Source organism: Camelus dromedarius, chromosome 2 (assembly GCF_036321535.1).
Source record: "Camelus dromedarius isolate mCamDro1 chromosome 2, mCamDro1.pat, whole genome shotgun sequence".
In the NCBI taxonomy this organism is placed as follows: Eukaryota; Metazoa; Chordata; class Mammalia; order Artiodactyla; family Camelidae; genus Camelus; species Camelus dromedarius.
The window spans coordinates 11,141,303-11,169,233 of record NC_087437.1 but is presented as its reverse complement, the minus strand read 5'-3'; the positions used below and the strand labels follow the sequence as shown (position 1 = coordinate 11,169,233).

At 41.9% G+C, this 27,931-nt stretch overlaps 1 protein-coding gene and 1 non-coding gene across 3 annotated transcripts; one reads left to right on the top strand and one right to left on the bottom strand.

Annotated features, from left to right (window-relative positions):
- Nucleotides 1-379: 379 nt before the first annotated feature.
- On the bottom strand, nucleotides 380-27,656 carry NR1D2 (nuclear receptor subfamily 1 group D member 2). 2 transcript variants are annotated; one of them, XM_031433745.2, is made up of 8 exons: nucleotides 27,345-27,654; nucleotides 19,221-19,487; nucleotides 18,243-18,331; nucleotides 16,139-16,283; nucleotides 13,727-14,352; nucleotides 11,841-12,026; nucleotides 9,737-9,947; nucleotides 380-3,771 (listed from the first exon to the last, which is right to left on the bottom strand). In XM_031433745.2, exons 1-8 carry the CDS (start codon nucleotides 27,358-27,360, stop codon nucleotides 3,575-3,577), a joined length of 1,737 nt encoding a protein of 578 aa, XP_031289605.2. In that variant the 5' UTR covers nucleotides 27,361-27,654; the 3' UTR covers nucleotides 380-3,574. The 2 variants fall into 2 exon arrangements, with proteins under 2 accessions (XP_031289605.2, XP_031289667.2); XM_031433807.2 differs by lacking the exon at nucleotides 9,737-9,947 and having other exon boundaries at nucleotides 3,617-3,771; nucleotides 27,345-27,656.
- TRNAV-CAC (transfer RNA valine (anticodon CAC)) lies at nucleotides 23,632-23,704 on the top strand. Its single transcript has one exon. It is a non-coding gene; the product is annotated as a tRNA-Val (tRNA).
- Nucleotides 27,657-27,931: the final 275 nt, after the last annotated feature.

Genomic DNA, 27,931 nt, shown 5'->3' with positions numbered 1-27,931 from the left:
GGCTGCAACCACAAGGAAAGGGAAAAGGAGGCGGTGGTCTTGCTGAGGCTCCTTATCCCATTAAAGACCAAGGCTGAATCTTGACTAGATCAGGTACCCCACCTGCCTTCCTCTCTCACCATCCCTTCCCAGAAAGACTATCTTATCAAACACAGCAAACCGCTATTCAGTGGGCATTAAAGAAAACAGTAACAATCGTTGTTAAAATCTCTAAACTTTATAGTCTTTCTTTAAAAAAAAAAAAAAGCCCTGCATATACATACCCCCCCCATGCTGAATGAGAGATTTATGTAAGAGATCCTGCTATGGTCAAAGGAAAGGAGTAAGTTATAAATGGTCTTACAAAAAAGTCAAGATAGAAAGATACCAGAAACTACACTTGGTTAGAAATAATATTTATTCTCCCCTCCCCCCATGTACAGATTACTTTTCAGAAACATGAAGATATTATCCATGTCTTCATCAATAACAGTTTGTAGAAAATAAACTTAATTCATATCTTGTCAATAATATATTTCTATCATTTCTTTTTAAAACAATAGCCATTGTATTTTTCCATGTTAGCTCAAGAATAGCTTCAAGTTTTATGTTTCGGATCAAATCAACACAATCTTTGTTTATCGGTAATTTCCTGACAGAGCCCCTCCCCCCAACCCCTAAAAAAAATTCTATATCCTAAGTGATAAAGTCTTCTTGTACATTCAGCAAACTTTATACTGGAAAAGAAAAAGGATAATTGAGATAGGTACCTACTCTCGTGCACAGGGATACATCTAGCTGAGCTTCTACACCTTGCTTTGCAATGTTTACATAAAATAAACTGTATCTTATCAAGTTACAATGGTAATTTGTTGAAACGTAGTTACGAAAGCTATACACTTAATCCACTGAAGTTTCCTTCTAGTTTTTGAAACTGTAATTAAACCGTCGCCATAAGGAAAAGCTTCATCCCAAGAAGACGTTTCCCCTTTCCCTCAGCTATTTCTCTCTAAAGGCTTGAATCCTCTCTCAGATCACGTAAAGAGATACATTAAAATGACAGAAAAAAATGTTTTAGCTTGCTGACATAATGCCCTTAAGTTTGCTGACATAATGCCCGTATTTTAAGTTTAAAATGTAAAATCAGAGTTAAAGCATCACTTAATTCATACAGTACATTATTAATCAACAGTGTCCCACCAAAGAGGTTCCCTAAATTGGTTGTCTTCTCCGCATTTAGTAAGTTTATAACCGATGACTCAATCAAAGAATGTGCTTGTAATAGGCTGCTGGTTTAAGTTTAGACGTAGAGGTTTCAATATGGGGCCGTTTTCAAATATAGAAATGCTAAGAGTGGCATATGAACGACTAATTTTGTTTCCCATTACCTACAGGAAGAATTTGTTCAAATAAAATTTTACAAGACAAAATGCAAATATCTACCTATATCTAGATGTATACATGTATATACTGAATCTAACTAAAGTTTTATAAGCAATACTAACATAGTTCTGGTTACACATTCCTAAAGACTTAGTAATTGTTTTAAAGATATATGTTATAAAGAGGCTTATGCAAAAGGCAAAAATTAAGAAACAACATGATCTTTGAGGTTTTCAATATTACTTGAAAAAGCTGTTTCTATTCCCCATAGAAGAAAAACTATGCATTTATCTTAGGAAAAAAAATTATAAAAAGATAATGCTATCATGTAAAGAATTCACAAAAACTATACTGTATATCCCATAAAAGCCCTACCTATTTAAGGTAAATCACAATTATGGTTTATATTGTATTACAGACATCACCATCACCACCTTTCCTCTTTAATAATGAGAGGGTTTCACTCTTTTCTAACTTACTTAACTAGTGCCACAGAAATTCAAGTCCCAGTAGCAACAAGTTAAACAAGGTTACAAAATAAGGCATTCTGCTCACATGTCATTAAAGTAACAGGCTGAGTACAGTTAAGTGGGGTCTTTTCATTTTCACTATTTTATATAATCCAAAAATTATATAGAAGGCAATCTTCACCTAAAAATCCAATCCACTGCTATCTTCCAGGGCAACAGAGAAACATACATAAAATCCTCAGCTTTTTGACGATTTTTTCCACCTGCCATAAACAGAGGCTGATCCTACCTATTTACAAAAGCCCAAAATCAGAAATGTGGATGAAATGTCCTTGACTATATACCATTTCTAAGCCTGTAGGTCACACACTAACTGATTTTTCAAATTATAGGTTAAATCTAATTTGACAAAAATCCCTGTAGTGTTACTTAGGGGAAAAACAAGTGGGTTCAGAACACGCTTGCACATCCACACTCACACACTCAGGCACACATCAACATGTTAAACAGTTTTCTTAAACATTGGTTGGTTCTCCAGAAAGAATCAAAATAATCTACCATCAAGCTGCAGCATGTGTATCATGGGCGGCAATGCAACCTTTTTCAGCACAAGGTAAGAAACTGAATGAACTTTTAAACAACTAGTACCTTTACCAAAGATGAACTCTAAAATACGTATTTTTTTGAAATTTGGACTTGATGGCCTGTTGCACTTTTACATTAAGTGTTGTTTAAATAAACAAAAATAGAGCATAAACTCAATACTCTACTGTCTAAATATTTAAAGCAATGGTTGTTAACATCATCAACAGGTAAAATGCACCTAATTTGGGTCTTTTGACACCTCCTGTTTTAAGTTTATTATATGATAAAGCTCTTCACAGTTTAAAATATTGTGAAGAAATATATTTATGTGTAACTATATTCACATACATACTATGTACACATACTATGGATTTGATGTACCCATGAACTCTGAATATATGTGTGCCAGATAGACACCCCACACATATGCAGGAACCCTGAATAACAGATGGGTGTGGACTGTGAAATGATTTCCAAGAAATGCGTAGAAATAAAAAAAAATTATCATGAATAATTATAACAAAAATTTAACCTTATTTACATAGTGCCTATCTCCCAAGAGGTAAATATGCTTTCTAGACATTTTTTATTATCTCTGTGAGGTGGGCCATTGGGAACACAACCGATTCTCATTTTCCACAACCAGCGAGCCTGCGCAGGACCATACACTTTCACGGTGGCAGTGTGAAACAGACAAGGAGGTCTAACCTGCACAGCCTCCCATTACCAGGTCAAACGGTCCTGCGGGGAAATCAAGTTTCCATCTTATAAGAGAACTTCCACCACAAAGGATTAACTTTTAAGTCTTCAGATACTTGTGCCTGGGCATTATGTTTATACCACAGGGAGATCAAAATGGTTTTTGGTTTTGGCAGATGAAAAAAGTCTAACATTCAGTGTGACTCTAATTCAGTGTAACTTCTCCAGTTTAAGTGCAACACAGCTGACTGGTCTATCGGGGAAACGCGGGCAATGTCTAATCATGGCTGAAGAGATCTCACCCCAAAGGGCTACCACCTGATCGCAGACAGCCTACAGCCTCGTGCTGCCTTCGAGGCCTCCTCTCCCTCCTCGCACGGTACACACACAGAAACAAGCCTCTCAGCACACAGTGTACAGTTAGCATGAATCAGTTCACGTCTGAGTAACCAAAGGCCTCAGGGGTGGACTTTAAAGGCCAGGAGCTCCTCAGAGTGCATGTTGTTCAACGATCGAAGATCTGGCAACTTCAGAAGCAGCTTTGTAAAAATAGAGGCCTCGTTTGGATGGTTCTTCATGATTAAGGTCCTTAGCGCCCGGATGAGCGTTTCCTGCAGGGCCTCCACCGAGTTGGCGTTCTCTATTCCAGACCGATCTGAGGGAGAGTGCGGAGGAGAGAGGTGGATGAGAGGACACGTCATTGACACTAAACACAAATATCATACTCACTCGTCAATCTCATTAATTCTCAAAACAGGGTTTTATCCACTGAACAAAGGCAAAAGATAACTGACAAAATTTTTAAAATCCCAATGGCAAATTTTTGTAGCTATTATATTACAAAAATATGTATCACATAGTACACTTAATAGATCAAAATTCTTTAGTGTTTAGGTATCTTTGTTCACAAAAATCTAGGTTCTGATTTTTCAAATTAGATGCCATCTAATTTCAATTGCTTCTGATTAGCAAAATAAAATGAATAATGTGATTCAGAAATACATCTTTACCTCATGAGGAATAATATCCACATTTGCATGTCACCATGCGTGGTGGCAGCCTCTGCAACGGCCCCCAATGGTCCCCTCATCCTGGTATCCCTGCTCTGCGCATCCTTCCTGCATTGAGTGGGCCAGACTCCCTGACTCGCTACTAATGGATAAAATACTATAGAAAAAAAACGCAGCTTCCATCCTAGGCCTTCTCCCACTCACATGCTCTGAGGAAAGCCGTGTGAGCTGCCCTAGGACGTGGCCAGCGTGCTAAGCAGCTGAGGGCGGTCTCCAGCCATCAGCCAGCCAGGGACTGAGGCACTCAGTCTAACAACATGTGAGGGACTGAGTCCTTCCAGCAACCCTGTGAAGGCCCGGAAGCAGACCCTGCGCTGAAGAGCCTTCCTAAGAGAGCACAGCCTGCCCACTGCTTGACCACAAGCTCCTAAGCAGCCCTGAGCCGGGGACACTCATCTAAGCCACACCTACACTCCTAAGCCTCAGACAGTGTGCCATAACAAATGTATGCATTGTAAGCCACTAAGTTTTAGGGTAATTTGTTACGCAGGAATAGGTAACTAGCATAGTATGTAACTTTATTACCTAGTTATATCATCCTGCATTCACTTTTATTTAGCATACTGTATACTAAACTCATCATACAAAAATGTTAATAAATTAATGATTTAGTATAATCAGCTATCAATAAAAGTATCTTAAAATTAGCCAAAACTATGTTGTTTGCCCGTGGACTTTTTTCATCAACAAGGGCTAATTCTTCCTTTTGCAATAGGTGACAGTAGAGTGCAAGAAATATTCAATGGCTCCTGGTATAGGGAGTTGTAATTAATAAGAAAAAGACTTCTCCAAGGAAGCAAAACTCTCTGGCCATTTGCCCTTATTTAATTTTTTTACAAGGAAATTAAGGAGGTTTTCCACTGTAACTGGCAGCTGAAAAAGCCTACTTGCAATGCGAACACTCAGAACAAGGACTAAAAATTAATAGTAAGGGAGGGGGAAGACTGAGTAATTCTAAATACAGGGGGAAATGATGAAAATAGGAAAAATGATGAAAGTAAGTTTATCTTACATTTAGTAAAATTTGGATCATGACTACAACTACGTGCTAATTCTTACGGAAAAAGAAACAAACTGAATGTTGACTATTGAGATTTCTGCTTTTTTTTGGGGGGGGGGGTTCAATTTTCCAAACAAAATAGTGAGATAGATCTCTTGACATTTGACTTTGGCCATGCAATTATGAGGGTCATCTTTGCAAAACTACTCCCTTGCCTTTAATATTCAAGTAATTGTTTCCTTTTACATCCTTGCAATGTGTTCATTCACCACACACTTATTAAATGTGTGTGGTTACTGGAATAGGTGCTAGGGAATTATCAGTGGACAAAACAAACCAAAATTCCTTCCTTTAGAGAGCTCATACCTTAACAGAAGAAAGTTAACCGGTTTACACTGCATCATCAGTAATTTACACCACCAACACCTGGGAAAGAATGACAGCAGCCCCCACAAACAAAATCATCTAGACGGCAAAAAAAGGAACAGCAAGTGGGAAAGGATACTGGAGTTAGTATCATCAGGGGAGGCTGGTCCTCCAGTGAACAGCTTGTGCTTGGATGACCTATGCCCCTCTATTCAGCTCCCTTCAAGGAAATAGACACCTATAAAAATGTAAATAATATTAAATTTTTCTAAAACCTCAATTTCTAAAACCATGGTTTCATGATCTCAAGGCCAAAAGACCTACATACAAATCTAGCTGGATCGTAAGCAACAGTCCTCTAGAAGCTGCAACACTGGAAGGCACAGGCTGGAACAGAAATACCTTCCACAGGACGCACTGAGTGCTGCACTGTTACCTGCATCACCTCCCTCAGGACACAGCTGTCTTCTAGTTCCTTAACCGTCTGGCTCTTCGTCCCTCTCCCAAGCTTGCACTCCTCACCAACTGTTCCCACGATGCAGATGGAAGTTAAATTCCTTCAACAAAACCCTCTGCGAGGACAGCTACAGTCCGCATCTACATGAGCCTGGGCCTCCCTCACACCTACGCTCCAGTCTCTGCTCTTCAACTGCAAGGGGCTGCTGCCGTTTCACACAACCCAAAGAAGAATTTACCTTCCAGGAGTAATCCCTCTTCTCTCCACAGTATCAGGATTCCTCCAGTCTCCCAGGCAAGTGCCACGTTTGAGATTTCTCTCTCCCTTAACAGCTACAGCTGTTTTGTTGACAAGCAGTGTAGTGGCAAGGCTTCTGAAGCTAGACTAATGAGAGTGCAAATGCCTGCTCAGCCAATAATTAAAAATGTGACCTTGGGCAAATTATTTAACCCCTCTGCTCCTCAAATGCCTTGCCTGTATAAGTGAGGGTAACTTGTTCTAGCTCACATCACAGGTCTGTTGTGAGGATAAAATTATATAATGAGATCATTAACGAACATTTCTTCTGACAACAATAACCAAAACAAAGCAACTGCAGATTCCAAGAGAAACAATTTTGGAAATAAAGCAAACTACAACGTAGCTTAATTCTAAGCAATTAACAGAGAACATAAATAGCCCATTTGTTATCTGACACTTGGAACTTTCCCTTCAAGAAGGACAAGTTTAGGGGAGAGATTTATGTTGCCTTGTTACCATTTCAAACCCACTGTGTGAACACCATGGGCACTATTCACTGAATAATGATGAAATGCTGGTTTTACTTTCCAATTTTTTTAAATCAACTGATAAATAAAGCATGGGAAACAGTCACAACTATAGGACAGAATATGAATGTTTTAATCCTTGACAATGTAAAAGAAAATGGTAGAGCAAAGAAGCCAGGATCTGGGGAAAGGAGGGTACTACCTCCCTATGCAGTAAGATTATTCTGTCTCAGCTATCTGAGAGAGTGTAAAAGTGAATGATCGAAGAATGTAAGCATATTAAATTTATAAATAAAACCAATAAAGTGACTGAAAAAATAAAACTTAATGAAAGTTGAGAGGGAAAACTGAGAGGGTACTTTTATTTATCAGTTACATCTACTAAATAAAAAGAGGTATAAGCATTGTTCTTAGAGTTGGGAGGGCAACCATCAGAACAATTCAAAAGAAAGATGGTTAGAAATCTAGTCTGAAGCACAGGCTAGGAATACAAGGAGAGACTTTTCAATTTATACTCTTCTACAGTCACTGAATTTTATTTTCCTGCCTGGATACTGCTTTAAAAATAAGAATAGTCATTTTTAAGTGATCAAGATTTAAATGTGACATGAACTCTATCATATACTTAAGTGAAACAACATTATCATTTTAAATGCATGGAATTGTACATGTATCTTTGTCTTGCTTGTATATCTTCATATATAAACATAACAAAAATAAGAATGCCTTATGTTCTTCTATAATCAGCCTTTTCCACTTAGGATGTCAAACATCTGTCTATGTACCACATACCAATAAGCAGGCAAATGGATAAATGGACACAGCTGAATGGAGAGAGACCCACCCCCCCAATGCTAACAGTGATCTTTTTTGGTAATGACATTATCATCTTTATTTTCATTTTAATATTTTCCAATTTCTCAAAGAGTACATATTATTCTTATGATCAGAAAACAAAACAAGGCTTTTTCAAAAATTAAAATTTAAAATAAAATAAAAGTCACAATCGTGGTGGAAAACATAAATGCAGGAGCAGAGCTCCTGGCAGAGAACTCCCCTTCACCCTCCACCTTCCCTTCTTTCCCAACTATCAACTCTCTCTGGGATGTAGCCGTCCTTCTCTACCTCCTTTGCCACATCTATTTTAGGACAGTTCACTGCCTCCCACCTAAAGTTATTTCAACAGCCTCTCAACCTGACTCTCCAGCTCACCTGTCTAATCCACCCAGGATAAAAGTACAGAACTAGCGTTAAAGCATCACTTTGCTCATGCCCGATCGCACCCCTACTCAAGAAGTGACACTGACTTTCCACCGCCCGTATTTGTCTTCTCTGTTTAGTTCTCACAGCTGTCACTCTATAACCTGGTGCCACGTAACGTAAGCCTCGTGTCCCTCCCTCCTTGACGTACACAGCAGTCTTTGGCCACCTGTCCCTCCCCCTCCCCATCTTGTGCTGTCACCATGCCTTCCTATCACTTTTTGCTGGGAACACTTAATAATCCATCCTTCACATTCCAGCTCCACTTTCATCCTCCCACAAAGCCTTCTCAGATGATCTCATCTTCCTTCCCAAAACTACTCACTTGTTTAGTAACACAAGGTTTTCTGTGTTCGTTCTGACTCTCCAAATGGAACATAAATTCTTTTGAGTACAAGCTTGTGTCTTAATGCCTGCTATGTCTCCCCCTGGGCACCTAACTTAAGGCATATTCATCAGATAAAGAAGTTAACAAGTATGGATCACCTTTAGTTTCACAATAATAGATCTAGTGATCTCATGTCAACTCAAACTATCACTAATTACTTATAAGTGCAAGAGGCATTACAAGGTTACTAAGAAACAGGTATCCCTTATTGACACACTGCATTCATACTATTTCCATATAGTAAGTGACTTTTTAGGTACCCAGGTACAGCTGATCAGAAAAGGTAGCCAAGGCGGCTCCATGGTGTAATGGTGAGCACTCTGGACTCTGAATCCAGAAAAGGTAGCCAAATTGTGCTTGCAAATGGCATCAAGTCTTTTACTCCACTGATGGACAGCCCCATTAAGATATACAAAGAACTTACTCTCCTTAAGGAATACTGAGGTAAGTTACTGATTTATGGCTCTGACACACAACCAGGGGCTGTAACTCACACCTTACAACTCTCACAGTGTTCAACACAATGCCTTTTACTTAGAAGGAATCCAATGGGAAACTTATCAAGTCATATCAAAATACTGTATAATTCTCAACAAATGCTTTAAAACAAAGATAGTGATACCTAACAACGGCTGGTACTTACTTACATGTCCCCAGGAAAGTCACTGTGTCTCAATTTCCAATTTGCTACCTGTGCCTTAATAGCTATTTTCTGAATTGAAATAACTTGGCTCAGAAATAACTGCAGCACAATGTGAGGTGGCAGGGAAGCCGGGAAACACCACCGATGACTCATACAGACAAACACTAAAAATTAGGACTCAAAACTCTTGGCCACTCATTCAAACAGTGATGAGCATGTATGCTGTGCCAGACCCCACACTAGGCTCCCACAGCACAGTCCCTTCCTTTCAGAGAATGAGGGAACTGAGACCCAAAAAGGTAAAACTACTTACCCACGTCCCACAGAAAACTCAGCAGCAAAGCTAGGTCAAAGCCTACAACTCATAAGTCACTGATTTGTGTAACAAAACACAGTATCTCGATACTTTTAACATTTTGAAATAACTCATATAATATTTTAATTAGAACTTAGAATTATATCAGAGACACCTTCCTGTAGATATACAATGTTCCAAAAAATTAAATCCATGAAGTAACGATGTAGACTCATAAGAAATTAATTATTCAGAAATAACAGATTCATAGTTTAGCATCTTCCTTAAGGCCTCCCCCTCTACACAGCCTGCTGGAAGCCAGCTGCTGCTCGCCGCATTCCAGGTGCGGCATGGTTCTGACCCGGCTTGCTTACCTGCAGACACTAGGACAACTGCTGTAAACAGACTCATCTCTTCATCACTAAGTTGGAGGGCATTTAGTTTCTCACTAAATTCAAACATAGAGTTTAGCAGATCCCCTGCTCCCATTGAGTGTAAATCATCCACGCTATACTTCTTTCCACTTAAAAAGGTGACAGTACGCTCCTTTGCATCAAATAGTGACGCAAACCGTACCATTAAAACCTGGAAAAAGAAAAAGACTTATATATATTTGGAGAAGTTCAATAGTAATATCAAGAAATAACTCAGTATTCAAGTCAGTTAAGAAACATCCTACATACAAGAGAAAGCTGTAGAAGAAAAACTGAGTTTATTTTTACCCAGAACCATTTGCTTAAGGCAAATTCTCTAACAAAGCAATAAATATTCCAAGAACAACATCAAAAAAATTCCAGCCAGCAGCGGCAAAGTACTCAAGTCCTGTGATACTCTATTAATAAAGATTCTGAAATGCAAATTCAAAATTAAAGCAGGCAATAATGCCAAGAAATTTGAAACTGGGTGTTGGCCAAAGGCATGAAAACTCTTAAGCTACCAAGGATATCACATGGTCTCTAAGCCCCAAGTAAGAAGAGCACGATTTCAATGCGGCGACACTTGGAAACATCCGAACACCAAATGCAGCAGATGAACTCCAATTAGTCTGTGTCAAGAACCCATAACCCAGAGAGACAATACACAAAGACAACTATCACAGTAAGTGTTCTAGACACCCAGTTATAACTGGAATCCAAGTCAAACTAGTCAGCAGTTACTTACCCACAACACTCCCTCCACCACAGTAAGCGGTGACATCTATGTCACGCACTTCCCTCAAAACCAGATGAACACTGAACACACATCCTCACTTTGCAACGCTCCCAAGCAAAGACTCGTTTTACCCAAGACAGTCTAGAAAGGGCGTGAGCCTTCTAAGAAGATGGTGCTAACTCTGTAACACAGAAAACCTAAGACAAATCACAAGGTAAAAAGACATAGTCCTGGAGTATGAGACTTGTGTTCTAGATCTGTGTTGTAAATTTACTGGTAATCCAAGAAAAGCCTCTTCCCCTCTCTGGGCTGTAGCTACCTAACCTCAAAGATGGGTGAATTGAACTTGAACTCTGACATCTCTTCTGACTTTAAATCTTAAGTCTGATGTTTTTTTCCTTTAAACAGAAAAAACCTATAGGTGTTACTTTGGAATTATACCATAGCTTTTTTTTTTTTTTTTTTTTTTTAGTGAAAACATCTTCTCTGTTCTAGTCCAAGTACCCGAGAAAACAGAGCCAAAGGCAAAGGTTTATGTGGGATGTGGGCTGGCACATGTGAAAACAGGAGTTGGGAAAAAGGAAATGAGATGGAAAGAAGAGAGAGCCAGTATCAGAGGGTATATTAATAAGATGGACACCACATGACATCAAGGACAACTGAGAGCTCAATCTTGTGGGACTATCCAGAAGTAAGGTTGTAACCCTTCCCCCACAGACCGAAGATCTGGCCCACCAGACATCAACTTCCCACCCACCACCCTGCAATTCAGAATGATGCTTAAGAGATCTCAGAGCAAGTCCTGAGACTTCCCCCACCTCAGCAGCAACAGGGAATCATCCCACTACAGTTGGCAACAGTGGCCGCCTCAAACCAAGGCAGAATGCATCAGAGCAAGAGAAGCTGGAGTAGAAAAAGCAGCCACAGATTTCTACAGTGAGGTGAGGCCAAGAGGACTTGAGGTGGTACACAAGGGATGTCTGACACATCCCCCAAATACTCTACAACCTCCAAAAAGACTAAAACCACATTCTGCTTACCCTTCGTGTTCTGCACTGAACAGAGTAAACGCTAGCTGAGGCTCTTAGCAGGTGTCTAACATTCCGGAGAACCCAAGTTCACACCTGGAAGCAATTCTAGAACTTGGAGTTTGTGTGCTGTGAATACAGCACGTACTCTGGACTTACCTTGTCTCTTCCCAAGATCCTGAGATGGTCATGCTTTTGTTGGTAGTTTCTATCTCTGGACCACAAGCACTTATTTAGAAAAGGATGAAAACAAAATACAACATGCCCTGCATCAATATTCAGGATGAATAAAACTTACCTCAAAAGTCCCAGCCTTTAGAAGGTTGACCTGGTCATGCTGAGAGAGATCTCTGAACCCGGGAATACGCTTTGCAAACTCCACCACTTCCTTCACTGCAGGGGTGAAGCTCATGGAAAATTCTTCCCAGATTTCATGCCCCGATTTATGAGGATCCACATACGGAGACTTACTCATTGGACAAACCTAATTGGCACAAAACAGAAAAACTCTTAAATCGTGAGACGGGGTAAAGACATTCCAAAGGCGGCATACCAATCAGTGGAAACTCAATGTGAAAATACCCTCCCTGACACCAGTAAAATCTACCCATATCAGCACTGTCTCCGTTTGCTACTTGCCTTGTGACGGAAAGCCTCAGAGCAACCTAATTTAAACAGCAACTGACTTACCACAAAAGAGGCAGCCTGAGCAAAGGACATCTGCAACAAGCTATTTCAAAACCTGCTACACGGGTTTAAGAGTTAGTTTTGTAATACTGCTGCCACCTTACACTGGTTCTATGGTTTCCAAACAAATTCACACACATTTACTTGGTTCTCAACAGTTAGTGATGGCAGACATGATAATTACCATTTCTCAGGTAAGGAACTAAGACTTTTAAGAGATTTGGTGACTTACCCAAATACACCTAGAAGTCACAGGCCTAGAACCCAACCCCACACTTAGTATTTCAAAACTCCCTTTTTTCTAAATAGGCACAACTACAATGTTGTCATTCAAAGAGGAAGCGACAGTGAGATGCCTCACTTTTTTAAAAAAGGTCATTGATGACTTATTTCATACACAACGGTGTGGCCACTGACCTCCACTTGTTCAATTAGGACACAGTGACTGGATATACAAGGTTCACCTTCTAAATGAGGACTGGGGAGGGAAAAATAGGAAGGCACAAAAGGTATGAGAACACTGAAAGGACTATGGAACACACAGTGTGTACGCCATTACTAAACCCAGCCCTTACATTCCCACTAGCTCCACAGGTGACCGGGAATGGGATGACTCCACGAAGAATAGCGCAAGTTAGAACTTACATGCTTACACATTTTTCCCTCCTTAAGGGAGCCACGAAGTCTAATAACATAGAAAATTACTTTCCAGATACTTGCAAGTGACAAAAAAAATCTAACATAAGGACTGGGGTAGAGTCAACTACTTTGAAAACGAAAAAGATGTTAATTACTTGTCTGTAGAAAATACCAAGCACTATCAAAGGGTCTCATGGTGTGACCGGAGTGCGCGGTGCTGCTGCTTGGGACACACTTCTGGCTGAATAGAAGCACCGTACTTTCATGCAGACTACTGTATTTGATGAAAAACATTTGAATGATATGAGTAACATTAACTCATCCCAGAAGATAAAGTCTGAGAAAATCTTCAGAAACCAGCTTATTATATTAAACTATTCCTAAATTTTCAAACAATGAAATATCCATGTTCTGTATCCAAAGACCATTTTGCATGATAATGATTAAAGAAAATAATTCCCATCTAAATCAAGAAACTACTGACTGGCAAGCTAAAAGGATCAGCTCTTCGAGAAAATCCCAAAGCTAGTAAGGTAATGATTAATCAGAATGCAACACTCTTGAAAGGGATTTCTAAGAATTAAAGGACCAATTCTTCATGATCCGTATTTTACATAAAATCCCAATCCCAAGCATAGTATGGATCAAATAACATGCTTGTACCTCGTTCTGTGAGAAACCAGGTCATTCAACAAACGATGTTTATTAAAAATACCTGACCTAAAATACTGCACAAAACTGATTCTGTAAAACCTCTTAGGGTTTCTGACACCCCCACCCCTGCCCCTGATGTTGGTATAACCTCCAGATAAAAGCTTTCCTTGATACAAGATGAGCAAAAAATTGATTTCACTATACCAGATGCATTCTCCCTCCAGTGTCGCGCAGGTAACTGTTCTTGTTCTCATTCTGAGAAAATCCATCTATGGAAACTCTATCACATACTCTTTGAGTATAAGCATTGGAGAAGTTCATACAATGTCCATTTGCAATACAAATGGCATGCCCGTTTGGGTAATGCATTACATTCCTCCCTTTGTACTGTCCATTGAGATGCTGCTGGCTCTCACTGCAAGGAAAGTGGCCACTAAGCCCACCGCCACAATGGTCATGATTTAAATTATACTGATCCATGCTCTTGGGAATCCGTTCTCTCTGTGGCTGCATGGTCTCTGTTGAGTTTTCGCACTGCTCCTGATTGTACATAAAGGTATCCTTGTGCGCTCTGGTTACCATGCCAATCACTTCTTCCTTTGCAAAATCAGAAGAGGGAGGAGAAGAGCCTTTGATGTTTTCTTGCTCCAGCTGGGGCTTGGGTCGCAGCTGTTCCTGGGCTGGTAAAGCCGTCTGTTCATGATGTTCCACTAATGTGTCACTCTGCAAATGACCACTGAACTGGCTGTTCATCATGGTCTTCATCGCACTTTGCATTTCAATCAGCATCCTCTGTTTTTCACGCTTAGGAATACGACCAAACCGAACAGCTATTGAAGAGAGAGATATTTAACATCTACAGTCTAAATAAGACCTGTTTGTACAAAAGCATAACAAAAAATTAGTCCTGACAGCTCTGGCCTCTAGTCATACCAGTAAAGAGCATCTATTTGTGTCTGGCCCAAATTATTCCAAACTTGATGGCTGTATTTCTGATGTACCATACGAAGCGGGCGGGGGATTTTTCTCCCAAAACAAAGCTAAGGAGAAGATCTCTTGGGTATTTTATAAGCAAAGTCCAAGAAAGAAATTTGAAATTAACTAACAAAAATCACAGCTCGAAGCAGACCAGCATTACTATGCAGCACCTTGCTAAGAGGGCTGAAAGCTCTGTTCTTAAGAAGGCACATGGGATTCAGCTGCCCACATCCACTAACATTAATGGAACCCAGTAGTACAATCACTCCCTGAACAAGACCCAACTATTAAATGATCTGCTCTCCCCTTTTCCAACTTCTTAAAAGAGAAAATCTTAAAAAGAGAGAAAAAGAAGAAGAAAAAGAAAAAAGGAAAACCACAGTCAATAGAAATGTAGTTACTGGAAAATAACCTTCCTGGATTTTAATTAAAATCAGTGAAACAAAAATAAAATCATTCATCCTCCATTATCTTAGAATGTGTCCTGTCTCATCATGAGGGAAAGAAAAGCTTCTTTCTTTTCTAATATTTAGAGAGACAATAAAAACTCAATATACCCACCCAGCAAGAAAGCCTTACTCATCTAATTGTAGCCTCTGACATTTATCACTATCACAGACAATTTTATCATGTTGCACACTTTACCTCTGCTCCCTCCTTCACAACTGATTGTCATTTTTATTCTTTTGAGGCAATCACAATATCCATCAACTTTGGATCAGTATTTCTAGTGCTATAAAAAAAAAATTTCAAACAATCGAAAATACAAAACATCAATTGCTGAACTCTTTTATTCAAGAACTCCTAATTGCAATACTGTTATTTCTGGGCCAGTAAGATCTTAGAGAAACCTAAGGAATTGCTTAAATGACCCTTCCCTCGAAAAACCCAAGGTTCATTCTTAGCAATTCTTAATTAACTCTACTAAACCAATTCCTCTGAAAAACCTCATACTCCTCTGCTATGTTACTTAGAACAGAATGAGACTATCCAAAAAATGATTACCCTAAGCACAACAAAAGAGACAAATCTTTCAGTGACATCATCCACAGATAACACTAACAGCCCTGCAGAGTATCACAACTTTCGTTTTCCATGGGAAGTGATCGCGCCAGAGCAGAGCAACCACCTCCACTTCAGAGCCTCCTGTTCTTTCCACTGTGCATCTCCTTTCAATGTATTCAGAATCCTTGCCCTGAAAGCACACAGACATCTCAAGACTGAGAAGTTACAGAGATAATTCAGAATAAGGGGAAACTGATCCCTCAGGACTGCTAAGAAATCAAGAAGAAAAAGCCAAGGAAGGGTTCCCACATAAAGAAAAACTTAAAACTTCTTTTTTTATTTAAGGAAAAAGAAAAAGTATTCAGCTTGTATAGGGAAAAAAATGGGTCTTTTCACAGGCAAGTAACAAGAAAAGAAGTGAGCCACAAGCTGTTTCTGGGGTGATGATGCTAAAACTTGACTTTATAATGAATCTGGCATCCTACAAGGCATCAAAATGTGTTTTCTAAAATCTCTTTCACCCTAAGCACAAGAGGGCCATTGGTAATTAGCTTGTAGCGCTGGTTTATGCTGAGGAATAAAAGCCAAGCTCCATATGCTTTAAGAAGATCACTCTTTAAACTGGGAACATACCATCTCTTGACATTCCGACAGAGAGACACTTTTTGAAGCGACACTGCTGACATCTGTTCCTATTCATTCTCATTATAGAACAGTTTTCATTCTTCAGGCACTTCTTGTACTGGATGTTTTGCTGAATGCTTCTTCGGAAAAAACCCTAAGAACACAGGAAGATGTACCCCGCCTATTTAAAAACATCTAGACAAACTCCTTGTAAGGGTTCCCCCCACACCTAACTATCAGGTATATTACTAGCTACCTGGGAAGTAACTTTGGCATAGAACACAGGGAAATATAATACTGGCACGTAGAATTTAACTCAGTTCTTACCAGTATCAGTACTTACCTATGCCCACTAGCCAAACAAAACTCTTCTTCCCTTTCTTCCCTTTGGAGAATCTTGGCGCTTGCCAAAGCATCCCTTGTACTACACTTTACCCTGTTACCAGCCCTGCCTGCAGCCAATTTTCCAGCTCATACTTTTAACACGTTGATCGCCCACTGTGGATCGGGTGCCCCTGAGGAAACAACTGTCACCCAGATTTGGGTGACATGGCAATCAACGTGTTAATCACAGACAAAACTCTTAAAATATGAATGACTGATTTCGAGGAAGCTGACAGAGAAATGTGTTCCCTAGCTATAATCCCCTTGCTAGAACCGAGGATTACATTAGTAACTTGTTGGTCTTTCCTGGATTATTACCTGCTGACACCAGACAGGCCTACTTATATGGGCCAGGTGTTCCTGGTTACTTGTCAGCGATAGGTAAGTGTCATGCCACAGCCCACAGACCAGTTAATGGCTAGGAAAGACAGTTCCCAGCTAAATGGCTACAAATAACTTTACTATGCAAACAATTTAAGGTCAAGCTTTGTAAGTGGTCTTTGAAGATCTCCAGCTAAATGGTTCCCTTGACTTTTTCAGAAAAATCAAGAACAAAATTATTTTAAACTGCAGTTTCCTTGAATACCATAACTAATCACATATTTGATGACTCTATATTAGCAACTGGGGGATACAGCATCTTTATACTTTGTTACTGCAACATTATACTTGGATGCTACAATATCTGAGCTAGACACAACTTTAAGAGCAATTATGTATGGTTTTATCAACAATACACAATTAGGCTCATTTGCTTGTGCTTTTGTTTCTCTAGCTATAAATATAAAGGGAGAATAATGCCTGTCCCACAGTTATTTCACATTTTTGTAAAAAAAAAAAATATATAGAATTTTAAAACAGTGGAAAAGTGCTGCATCTATATAAAATACTGACTAGTTCTGTGAAGTGACCCAACCATTCAGAGCTACCAAACTCACAATTCATTCAGAGCCACCCTAGAAAATATTTCTTCTTTCGTGATATATATTCATTATCTTGCTCGCCCACCATATCCTGCCAAACTGGATTCCTGCTCCTGGCTTTCAGTCCAAGAACAGCAAGAGCACATGTCTTGGCCATGTTAATTTTAGATACTCAAGAGAAAGGGCTGTGCCAGATTAAAAAGGAGACAGAGAGAGAGAGTCCCTGGATAAAAGCAGGCAGTACAGGCCATCTCACTTGGAATTATCTGACTCAGAAATATGCAACTAAACTTACAAACAAAATGAGCTTTCCCAAGGGCTCAATTTATATTCAAGATTCTTTTATGAATTTGGGATTACTTCTGATACCACATTTTCACAAGTATTTAGGAATCAATCCCAACTCCTCGTACCTGACATGTCAGAATGTCAAAGTATCTGATGAGGCCTATTCAAAGTTTGTTTAAACTAAGTTCCAAAACAGGCAGTAGCACTTTATCTGTTCTGCTCCCTGCTGTTTCATTTGGAACAGTGCCTGATACAGTAACAAATAAACATTTCATACCATATTGAAGTTTGAGTGAGATAGCAGATTTATTGTGATCAAAATCTTAAAAAGAAATACTTTCACCGAATTTAAAATACACTTTTCAAAACAAGTTATGTCTATACAGAATATAAAATGCTTGATACTTTAAGAGGAGCAGCTGATTTCTCTCCTCCTCTCAGACCGTCAGCTGTGGAAACGGGCAAACCTAACTTTAATCCCAGAATCAGTAGCTTAAAGAAACAAAAGCATGCTTTACCTTACAACCTTCACAAGCATGAACTCCATAGTGGAATCCTGACGCCACATCCCCACAGACTTTACACAGCAGAACCATGCCACTGAACTCTAAGGCACAAACAGACACAAGAGTGAAAAGCTGGAAGAAAAAACCACAACTGTTTCGTTTTCTTTCCAATTGAATGTTTTGTTCAACTTGTAAGTACTTTAATATACAAATCTATGTTTATAATGTAAAAGAAAAATCTTTACCCCAAATTAACAAATTAAAAGAAATTGTGGTTTTCTTTTAAACATTTTACAGCACTGCCAAAAATATCTCACAGAGCTGGCTTTTCCCTTCCTGATGGTTTTAAACATACACTGATTTTAGAGTTACTTTACATCAGATATGCAACCAAACTAAGAAAACAATTCTGCTGGATAAGAATTAAGAAGTCAGGCAGAGATGTCAATCAATAAAGGTGCCAAGGGGTGTCTCCACAGGCTGCTCTACAGACACTCAGTTGAGCTCACCTGAAGGCACCAGACGGGCCCCATTCCTTCCTGATCCTGCCCTGTACCGGCCCATCTTACCTCCACCCTCACTCAGGGGTCCAAATTTCCACTACTCATTTGGCTTTCCCAATCCTCCTTTGTTTCCTAATTCCAAATGTTCCTAGGTCCAACTGCATGAACACAAACCCTTTTCCACGAGTAAGTTCTAAAAACCAGACTCAGAAGTGCCGAAGTGCTGTGCAATGGGGTACCCTAGAGAAAACATGGTCAGAGTACGTAGCCACGTATCTTGCTCCTTGGCAAGAATCAATTATGACAGCCCCTAGGCAGCAAATTTTAAGACCACCAATGATTTCTTATCTAATCACTCAACTATGATTACCCAGAAGAGAGTGAAAATTACACCCAAAAATAAAATGGTCCCCCAAATGAACAGCTGATAAAGCAAGCCCTGCCTACAGTTAGCGGTACCAACCCTTAGGAAGCCAACGTAACTTACTTGTCACTCCACTATGACTCTTTGTCATGCCAGGTGCACTCGATTTGCCTGTTTTCATAGAACAATCGATTCGATCCTTCTTTAGGATGCCTTCAGCGTTGGAGAGGTCAGCATTTTTGGGATTCCCGTTGTTATCAGAAGTAGTGCTATTTGGAGAAGATGGAACAGAGGAGGAGGAGGACTGGAAACTATTCTCAGAGCCCTCACTGTGACAAGAGGCGGGGCTAGAGGCTGAGCTGGAAGAACTGATATAGGCAATCACACCTCCTAGAAAAGAGGGGCAAATCAGGTAATTAGACACACGATAACATATAGTTTCTACTTTTGCAAATCTGAACAGTAAAGTCACTAACTTCAGAAACAGGTTAATGATTAAAATTACCCCAAAAGGAAAAAGTAACTTATTTCCTTCCCTATTTCCTACTACTCTTGCTTCCTCAAAGTTCAAAGCCATATAATTCCCACTGATTAGGCATTCTGAGCACATGCAGATTCAAACCTAAAGTTTTTCATTTTCCAATCTATTCCTAAAAGGAATGAAAAACCTTCCTGAGTGACACAGTTTAGGGTCAACAAGTTGTTTTGGCCGTGAAGAAATCTGGTTCTCGCCCTCTCTTTGCTTCCCTCATTATACCTTTATATGACTCAATCCCAGAACAATGAGTTCATCTTTTACCTTCCCCAGCACTTGGCTGAAACAAAGGTCAGTCAAGAACAGATTAACATTTGGAACTCCAGATAAAGTAATTTCTCCAGATGAAAAACCCTTCACGGCTGTTGCTCCCAAAATCTTTGTTTTGATGCTCCCTGAAGACTCTATGATTATCCACTAAACTCCAAGAAAACACTCTTTTCTCTCCACACACTTCTGCCGTTGGACTTGCAGACACATTTAACTCTAAGCAGCTCTTAAGGAATCCAGACTCACTACTTGCTTTCCTGACTCACTATTTACAGTAAATGTCAAAGAGGCTGGAAGGAGAATGCACGCTGGAAGCTAACTCCCTCTTCACGGAGCTACTTTCAGAACACTCTTCATAACTTCATTCATGTAACCTCCACAACCCCCTGAAAACTGACCCAGACCTCTTAGAGACTGTAAACCTGCAAGGTTAAGAAATAGCATTTAAAATTACTCTTAGGGTATAATTTCAAACTTCTTCCCTCAAAGCAATAACATGTTGCAAGAGTAACCTCAGGGCCAAACATGTTATTTTTCTGAATCCCAGGCCAAACAAGTAATTCTCATCTTCTCTGCCAAGTTCTGCCGTGGTTTCTTTTTCTCTCTCCATCGTCAGCAAACATGTATTGGCTTTTCCAATGTGCATCAGATACAAAGGTTAATTATCCTTCTTCCATCGCTGTCCTGAACTTTTATTTAAACCTACTGTTTTCCTGTTTCCATCTATTTCTTAACAAGAGAGACTATAAGCACCTAGGGTCTCTTAATTCTCTGTACATGCTTTACAGGTAATAAGCCTGCCATAAAGATTTCTAAGACCTACTTCTCTATCTTTGTGAAGCCCACATCTAATAACGTGGACAGATCCTTAACAAGATGAAACATCACTAGGAAGTCACAAGTAAAACAGGCATTTTTGAGAACCTAGATGACTATTTGAAAGAGAAAGTGAATTTTACACATTCCCAAAGGAACAACTGCAATTTAAGCATTCACTCTGAAATGAAAACCTTCCTTGCTAGAGGGAAATGATTCCCCAATCTTTTTTTAGGTAAGAGTCACACTTTTAAGTCATTCAAGTTCAAATACACACACACACACACACACACACACACACACACACACACACACACACAGAGCAAAATGCTGTAGCCAAATCAATTCCAAAGAACAGAAAGACATTTCTGTTTACGGAGAACAAAAAAAGGCAAAGGAATTTTAAGTCACTTTTAGTCTGTCATGTTGACATTAGGAGCCAGATATATACTTAAGTACCAATTATACATATCCAAGCCGGGAAGCCCCTAAGAAGTAAAATGCTACCACAACTCTCAGGGAGTTTGATTACAAACCAGAAGAGAAGTTGAAACAGGTGCCTACTACGCCAAGAGAAACACAACAGTGATCATCATACACAGTAATATGCACAAATGCAACTAAATGTACTTGAGTCTTAAAGACAAAAAATATCAACAATGTGGACAATTCCATCCACTTTCCACTCCTGAAGCATATGCCTGGCATCAGTCTTGTGGTGGAGGTATGAATCTGCTCTTTCTATAGTCTGATCCATTTCCAAATGCCCTTGACATGTGCTTATCACCTGCCCAGAGCAAAGCCAGTCATCCTCAAAGTGTGGTCCTGGACCAGCGGCTTCAGCATCACCTGGAACTCTCTTAGAAATGCAAGTTCTCAGGCCCCACTCCAGATCTATTCAATCAGAAACGTTAATCACCTTGATGATTCTGAATCACAGTGAAGCTTGAGAACCACTGTCACAAGCCAACTACGTCATCTGTGCTCAATGGGAGAAAAAGCAACCAAGGAGAATTTTAATAATAGGAATTTCATTTACCACTGATTTTAAAATCTAAAAGCTCCTAACACTCCAAACACAAGAAAGAGATTCCTAACTTTGAATTTATTCCACCATTCGGAGAGATTATGCAAAATAAATATCATCAGAACCACCTGCTGCTTTTTTCAAAATACACATTTCCAAGGCCCTGCCCAGACTAGAGAAGGCACTCTCAGGATTGAGCACTTGAACAGGTTCTCCAGGTGATTCTCTGCACGCTGAAGTAGAAGGACGGCTACAACCAGTGAATTCAAGCACAAACTGGCCCACAGGTTTCAGGGTTGATTTTTCAGACATAACTGCCTGAGTATCCCTAACACAGAGTCCAAAGAGAAATGATTTTAAACTGGAAGTCTATCAAATGTCATGGTGCTGGGTAAAACCACCGTGCCAGATGTTTTTATAAAACTTTAGAGATCTGAAGATCCCATTAGAAATTCCAGGTGGTAGCAAACTGCTACTTTTTGCACACTTGCTTTTGCTCAGAATGGGATACAAAGAAAAATATTATCCTTAGTCCTCAATAAATTCCCCCAAAATTCACAGCTATCTGTCTGAAGTACTATCTCAGGTAGTAAATTCACTAACATCTCATTCTCTCAAAACATGAGAAAGTAAGGCCTTCCTAGGGCCAGCATTTGAGTCAGCCATTTCTGTTCATAAGGTCTTCTACCTCCGCTTGGAAATGAACACGCTATCCTGGCGGCTTAAGAACCGGATTAAAGCCCTGATTGGGCAATGGAAGGTATTGTTATTAATTACCCAAATCGCGCCTGCCTTTGCAAAAGCTCCAAAATCACACCTAAGAAAAATTACTGGGCTACTATCAATCCAGTTAAGATTCAATTCCTGTCTTTAGGAAGTTCAACAATCATTTACAACAAGCATCTGCGCCAGGAGCCATGGAACCAAAGATGATCCACCGAGAGGCAGCTACATTCTCTTATCAAAACCTTTGGCACTGACTTGGCTGTCTTAGCACGTATCAGACACCAATCTACCAACCTGATGGTGAGCAACCCAAATAGGTTAAATTTTAATTTCCTAGAAGGTAAGGAGTACATCTAGAAGTTCCTCAACTCAATGAAGAAAGGGAAGTGAAAAACACAAATCAGCAAGAATGTCGAGAATAAAATGACACAATTTCACATCATATTTCATCCTCACAAGAACTCTATAAGTTGGCTTCCATTACCCCATTTTACAGAAGAGGAACTCAGACTCGGAGAGGTTAAGTAACACAGCTACCACGTGGCAGGGCCAGGGCTAAAAAGTCAAGGCTGTCTAATTCCAGAGCAGGGACTACTGTTTCTTACTGAGGAGAACCTAGGCAAGCAAGTCACTTTCAGTCTCTCTAAACCTGAGTCATCTTCTACAAAATGGGAATATCTGCCTGAGTTATTACAAGATTGAAAAGAAATGGTGTTTATAAATGTGCTTTTTTACACGAAGAGTTTTTAACGATAAAGCAAGAAAGGTCAAATCCCTGAACCAGCAAGTCCAACACCTCCAGAAACAGGCAGAATGTATCTTAGTTGCCTCCAGCTAAAATTAGCTGAGGCAGAGTCTTCTCTATTTTTAGTTGAAAAGGACCCTGGAGCTGGGCCAGGTTCCCAGGCTAGGGCTTACCCAGTGGTCAACTCCAGACAAGCCAGAAGTCAACATCCAATTTTGTCCTGCTGGGAAGCACTTGCTGTCCCTGCAGATACTGGGATTTTCTTACTCTAATTCTAGACTTGCCCATCATCAAATTCCCCACTGCCCATCATCCTGGAAAGTATGTTTATGTTCAAGTCATGACTGTACTTTTTTTTGCCTGTGGCTTAAAACAAAACATTTTTAACCATTAAGAAGCTTTAGTTTTCTCAGGGGGAGGGTATAGCTCAGTGGTAGAATGTGTGCCTCACATGCACAGGGTCCTGGGTTCGGTCCCCAGTACCTCCATCAAAAGTAAATAAAAACCTAATTACATCCCCCCAAAAAAAACTTTTTTAAAAGGCTTTAGTTTTCTCATTTTAAAAGTAAGTTATTAATAATTTCTACTCACAGGACGATAGAGTGGATCTAATGAAGCACTAAACTTCCAACTGTGTGCTAGTGTCAGGGCTCCAGAGAACATGGTCCCTTCCCTAAAACGCCTTTATAGGCCAACTGAGGACACAGCTATGTTAACCACTCATTCCAATGCAATGTGAGCAATGTTTCATACAAATTACTGTGACCTGCTGATGGCACAAGAGCACTATGGAGGGCAAAGATCAAGAGAGGCGAACATAGCCAAGGTGACAAGTGGGATCTTAAAGAATATGTAAATTATTAAAGGACATACCATGTAAGAGATTATTTAAGAAAACAAAGAACACAGTGACAAAAAGCAAAACGATCTTATTTTGTAAAACAGTGTTCTTGTCTTCATGTAAATGGGGGGGAGTGGCAGGGGGGTAGTGTAATCTAGTGTCTGGGGACAAAACCATACTAGCAGCAAGATTAAAAAAAGAGGAATGATGAAATTGGGAGGCTCTGCTGAGCCCTGTCCTTCTTCCACCAGCTATGACCCTATACCACTGCAAACTGTATGGATGCATTCAGTATCTTCTTCACCCTCAAGAAGACAGGACCACCAAAGTTTTGTATATACCTTCAAATGTTCTATGGCTAAAACCTAGCACAGCACAGTAGTTACCTTGTGCTCCCCAAGTAGACTTTCTGGATTCAAAATCAGGCTCTCCACTTGCCTGGGTAAGTTACTAAACTTCAATTTACTTAGACCCTCACCTTCAAGTGGTGACAGCAGTACTTTCTTTCATAGAATTCATGTGAAGTATCAAAGTAGTAACACATGTAAAGGGCCTGGCATATAAATGCTCAACAGATACTGGTGATTATTATTTTACCATCATTATACTGGAAGAGTTCGATCAGAATAGTTCAAACAAAACCAACCCTCCACCCATTCTTCTTTCCTTCAGTTTTGAAGGTGACATCTACACCCAGTGGGTTCTCTGTAGGTTTATTTCCATGCTACCTTCTGAATCCCTTAACTCCAATGACTAGTCAAGCAACTTCCTGCTTCACTTCTGATTCTTCCCACTATCTTATTGCTTCTCTCTCCAAGTGAAGTTTTCTTTACTCTTACCTTCCTCTGATCTTTTCTTTCAAGTTTGGAGAAACATGGTAGAATACAGATTTATAAAGATAAGAATGTGGGAATGTTTTCCTAATTTTTAAAATGTGCATTACCCCCGTGGTTATGAAGTTCGTGCAATAAAAAAACTGCTATACTCAATCAAAATCTGTGACAAAAATGTGGAGTCAATTTCTACAACTTCACTATTTCACATCTGTATTAGTCATGGAGAGGGCAGAGACACAATGTGTCATGATTTATAGGACAGAGAGACTGGTCACTGGTTGACTATGTATTGACTAATAAAATGGTATCCACCCAAAGGGAGGAGACAGAGGTATGCCACACAACACTGAACTTGGCCCCATCCTAGCAACATTTACAACAATCAGGAGGAAGTTAAAGGGAATGCTTATCAAAGTTCCCTCAGAAGGATGGCAGAAATTATTAGTATACTGGGTAACAGCTTGTGACAACCTGACCTTGAAGCCAAAAGGAGTAAGAGAAAATTTAAGAAGGGTAACTTCAAGTTCCTACAGTTCAGGTCAAACCATTAACTGCACGATGGATGAAACCTAGCTTCAAAACAGTTCACATGAAAAGGTTCTAGTTGACTGCAAGGTTACTGTGAGTCAGCAAAGCAATATGCCACAAAGGCAAAGCCTGCAGAGAATTCACTTACAGCAGAATTCCCAGCTTGGAACTTGGTAACCGTCCAACAACTTCCACAGGAGCCTGTTCACTTCTGGGTGCCACATCCCCAAGGGTAACAAGGATGACGATCAGAAAAAAACAACAGAGCAAAGACCAAGGGCTGAGAACTGACAATGGAAGAACTGGCAGGGGATGGGAGCAGGAAGCCGGTGTCAATAATCATCCAAATGAAATGTAATCATTTGTAGCCACAAAAGCCAAAATTAACATCAGACATAATGTTCCAGTAAAGTTCAAAACAGAAAAAAACCTTTCTAACCACCTGGGCCGCCCACCTTATCCGATTGCAAAGCTGGAGGAATTCACTTACGCTGGGTTAGAGGGGGTTGAACCTTACAATCTCTAAATTCTGACCAAGTGAAACTTCAATTCCATGATAGATTTACTCAAATTTTTAAACTATCCTCCAAGGGGTAAGTAGGCCCACAGGTAACGAAAACACAGAAAAATGACTTTTTTCACTGTTGGTGGAAAATTCACAATGTTAGGAGGGTATGGTTTCTAGAAAAAGTAACTTAAAAAAAAATAACTGGCTGCTTCTGCAACCTCATTGGCTTCAGGGAAGGGCCATCCTTCGTCTAGGGTCAGACAAAGGGCAGAAGGGAACCCGGAATTGTTCTGTGGCGCTGAAACAAGACAAGAGAAGGACTGATCAGGTCAAATTTTGTTAATCAGATTCGGGGAAGGCCAGCGAGCCATGAGTGTAAAAAAAAAATTACGCGAACTGGCAACAGCCAGCCTTACGGGAGGCCTGGGAATCACTCGGGGTCACCTGAGTCACTAAGGGTGGGACCCGCTCACAGGCTGCCAGCCCGAGAGGACCTTCGGCCCACTTTTGTGACGGAAGGCGTGTAAGGCAGGTCGCGGCCCAGAGGAGGTCACTGAAACAATGAATTTTTTTTATTTTTTATTTTTTTGCAAATTCGAGGCAGCACCACCACGAGGGCTGTCGTGGGCCCGTCCGCAGGGCGTCGCTCGGGAGCCACGCACCCCCGAGCGCCGAGGAGGGTCGGGCGTCGGGGAAGCCCCACGCCCTCCCCGCCGGCCCTCCTTCGGCCCCGGGCGCGCCCACGCTCCGCGGTTCCTCCTCACTGCCCGCCAGGCCGCGGCTCCGCGCGCGGGCCACCTCGGGGCCGCGCGGGCGGCGGTGCCCGGCGCCATCCGCGCCCGCTCGGGAAGCCGGGCCGCGAGTCCCCGCGGCGCGCACGCGCGGCCTCCTCCGCAGTGAGCAACCCCGCGGGGGAGGAGGGGATCGCGGCCACGTCACAGCCCGAGGGTTCCGGCGGGGCGGGGCCTCCCGCGGGGCTGCGGCGCTCCAGGCCGGCGCGCGTGCACCCGCCCCCACGTGTCCCTGCGGCCCCCGGGAATGTGGGTCACGGAGCCGAGCGGCCTCACGTGTCCCCGCCCGCCGCCGCCCCAGCGCCCATTATGTAATGCCGCGTCACGCGCCCGCCCAGCCAACCGGGGCCCGCGCGCCGCCGAACGTAAACACAGCGCGCACGTGGCTCGCGCGGCCGGGCCATGTGAGGGGGGGGAGCCGGGCCGGCGCCGCCGGGCCGCGCTGCGGCGTCGCGGGGAGCAGAGAGGGCGGCCTGGGGGGCGCCGAGCGCCGCGGCCGAGGCAAGTCCACGGCGAGCAGCGGCCCTCCCCGTCGGCCCCCGGCCCCCGCCGCCGCCCTCGGAGGGCCCCGCGGGGCTCCGCGCGTCCCTCCGCCGCGCCCAACCCGCCGCAGTCTGCTCTTACCTGCATTCACCTCCATGGTGCCCTCGGGGAGGGGGCCGAGGCCGCCCGCTTCCCGCAGAGGGGGCAGCGCCGCCGCCGCCTCAGCGCCGCGCCGCCCCGGGCTGGAGGCAGCGGTGGTCGTGGGGCCCCCTCATGGGCAGGGCGGGCGGGAAGCCCGGACCCAGGCCCCGCGGCCGGAGCTCGGGCTGCGGGGACAGAGGGTGGCGGCGGCCGGCGAGCGGCGCTCCTCGCGGGGTCCCTGACAACAAAGCGGCAGCGCGGCGGCTTCCTGCAGCCAGCGCACCGCGGCGGCGAGGGCGGCTGACGGGGAGGGCAGCCGCGACCATGTGACCCGCGCACACACCCCCTCCCTCCGCCCGCCCCTCGGCCGGCCGCTGCGGCGACTCCGCCCCCTCCCGCCGCCCGCGCCCCTCCCCTCCCCCTCCTCTTCCCGGCCTCCGCCAACGCCTGCTCGCCCTCACCCTGCTTCCCCTCCTCTTCCGCACTTCCCTCCTCCCGGCCGACCTTCCCGCCTCGGGCTGGGAGTCCCCTCCACGTACACCTCCCGAGACCTGCCCCCTCCTCCTCCTAGTGACACCTCAGGTCGC

What these genes read in the sequence shown, in the direction of transcription:
- NR1D2 (XM_031433745.2), bottom strand. An exon ending in GAGTCATAGTGGAGTGACAA is followed by an intron (nt 18,332 to 19,220) that starts GTAAGTTACGTT and finishes TTTGTGCCTTAG; the next exon opens with AGTTCAGTGGCATGGTTCTG. An exon ending in TGTCGGAATGTCAAGAGATG is followed by an intron (nt 14,353 to 16,138) that starts GTATGTTCCCAG and finishes TCTCTTCAATAG; the next exon opens with CTGTTCGGTTTGGTCGTATT.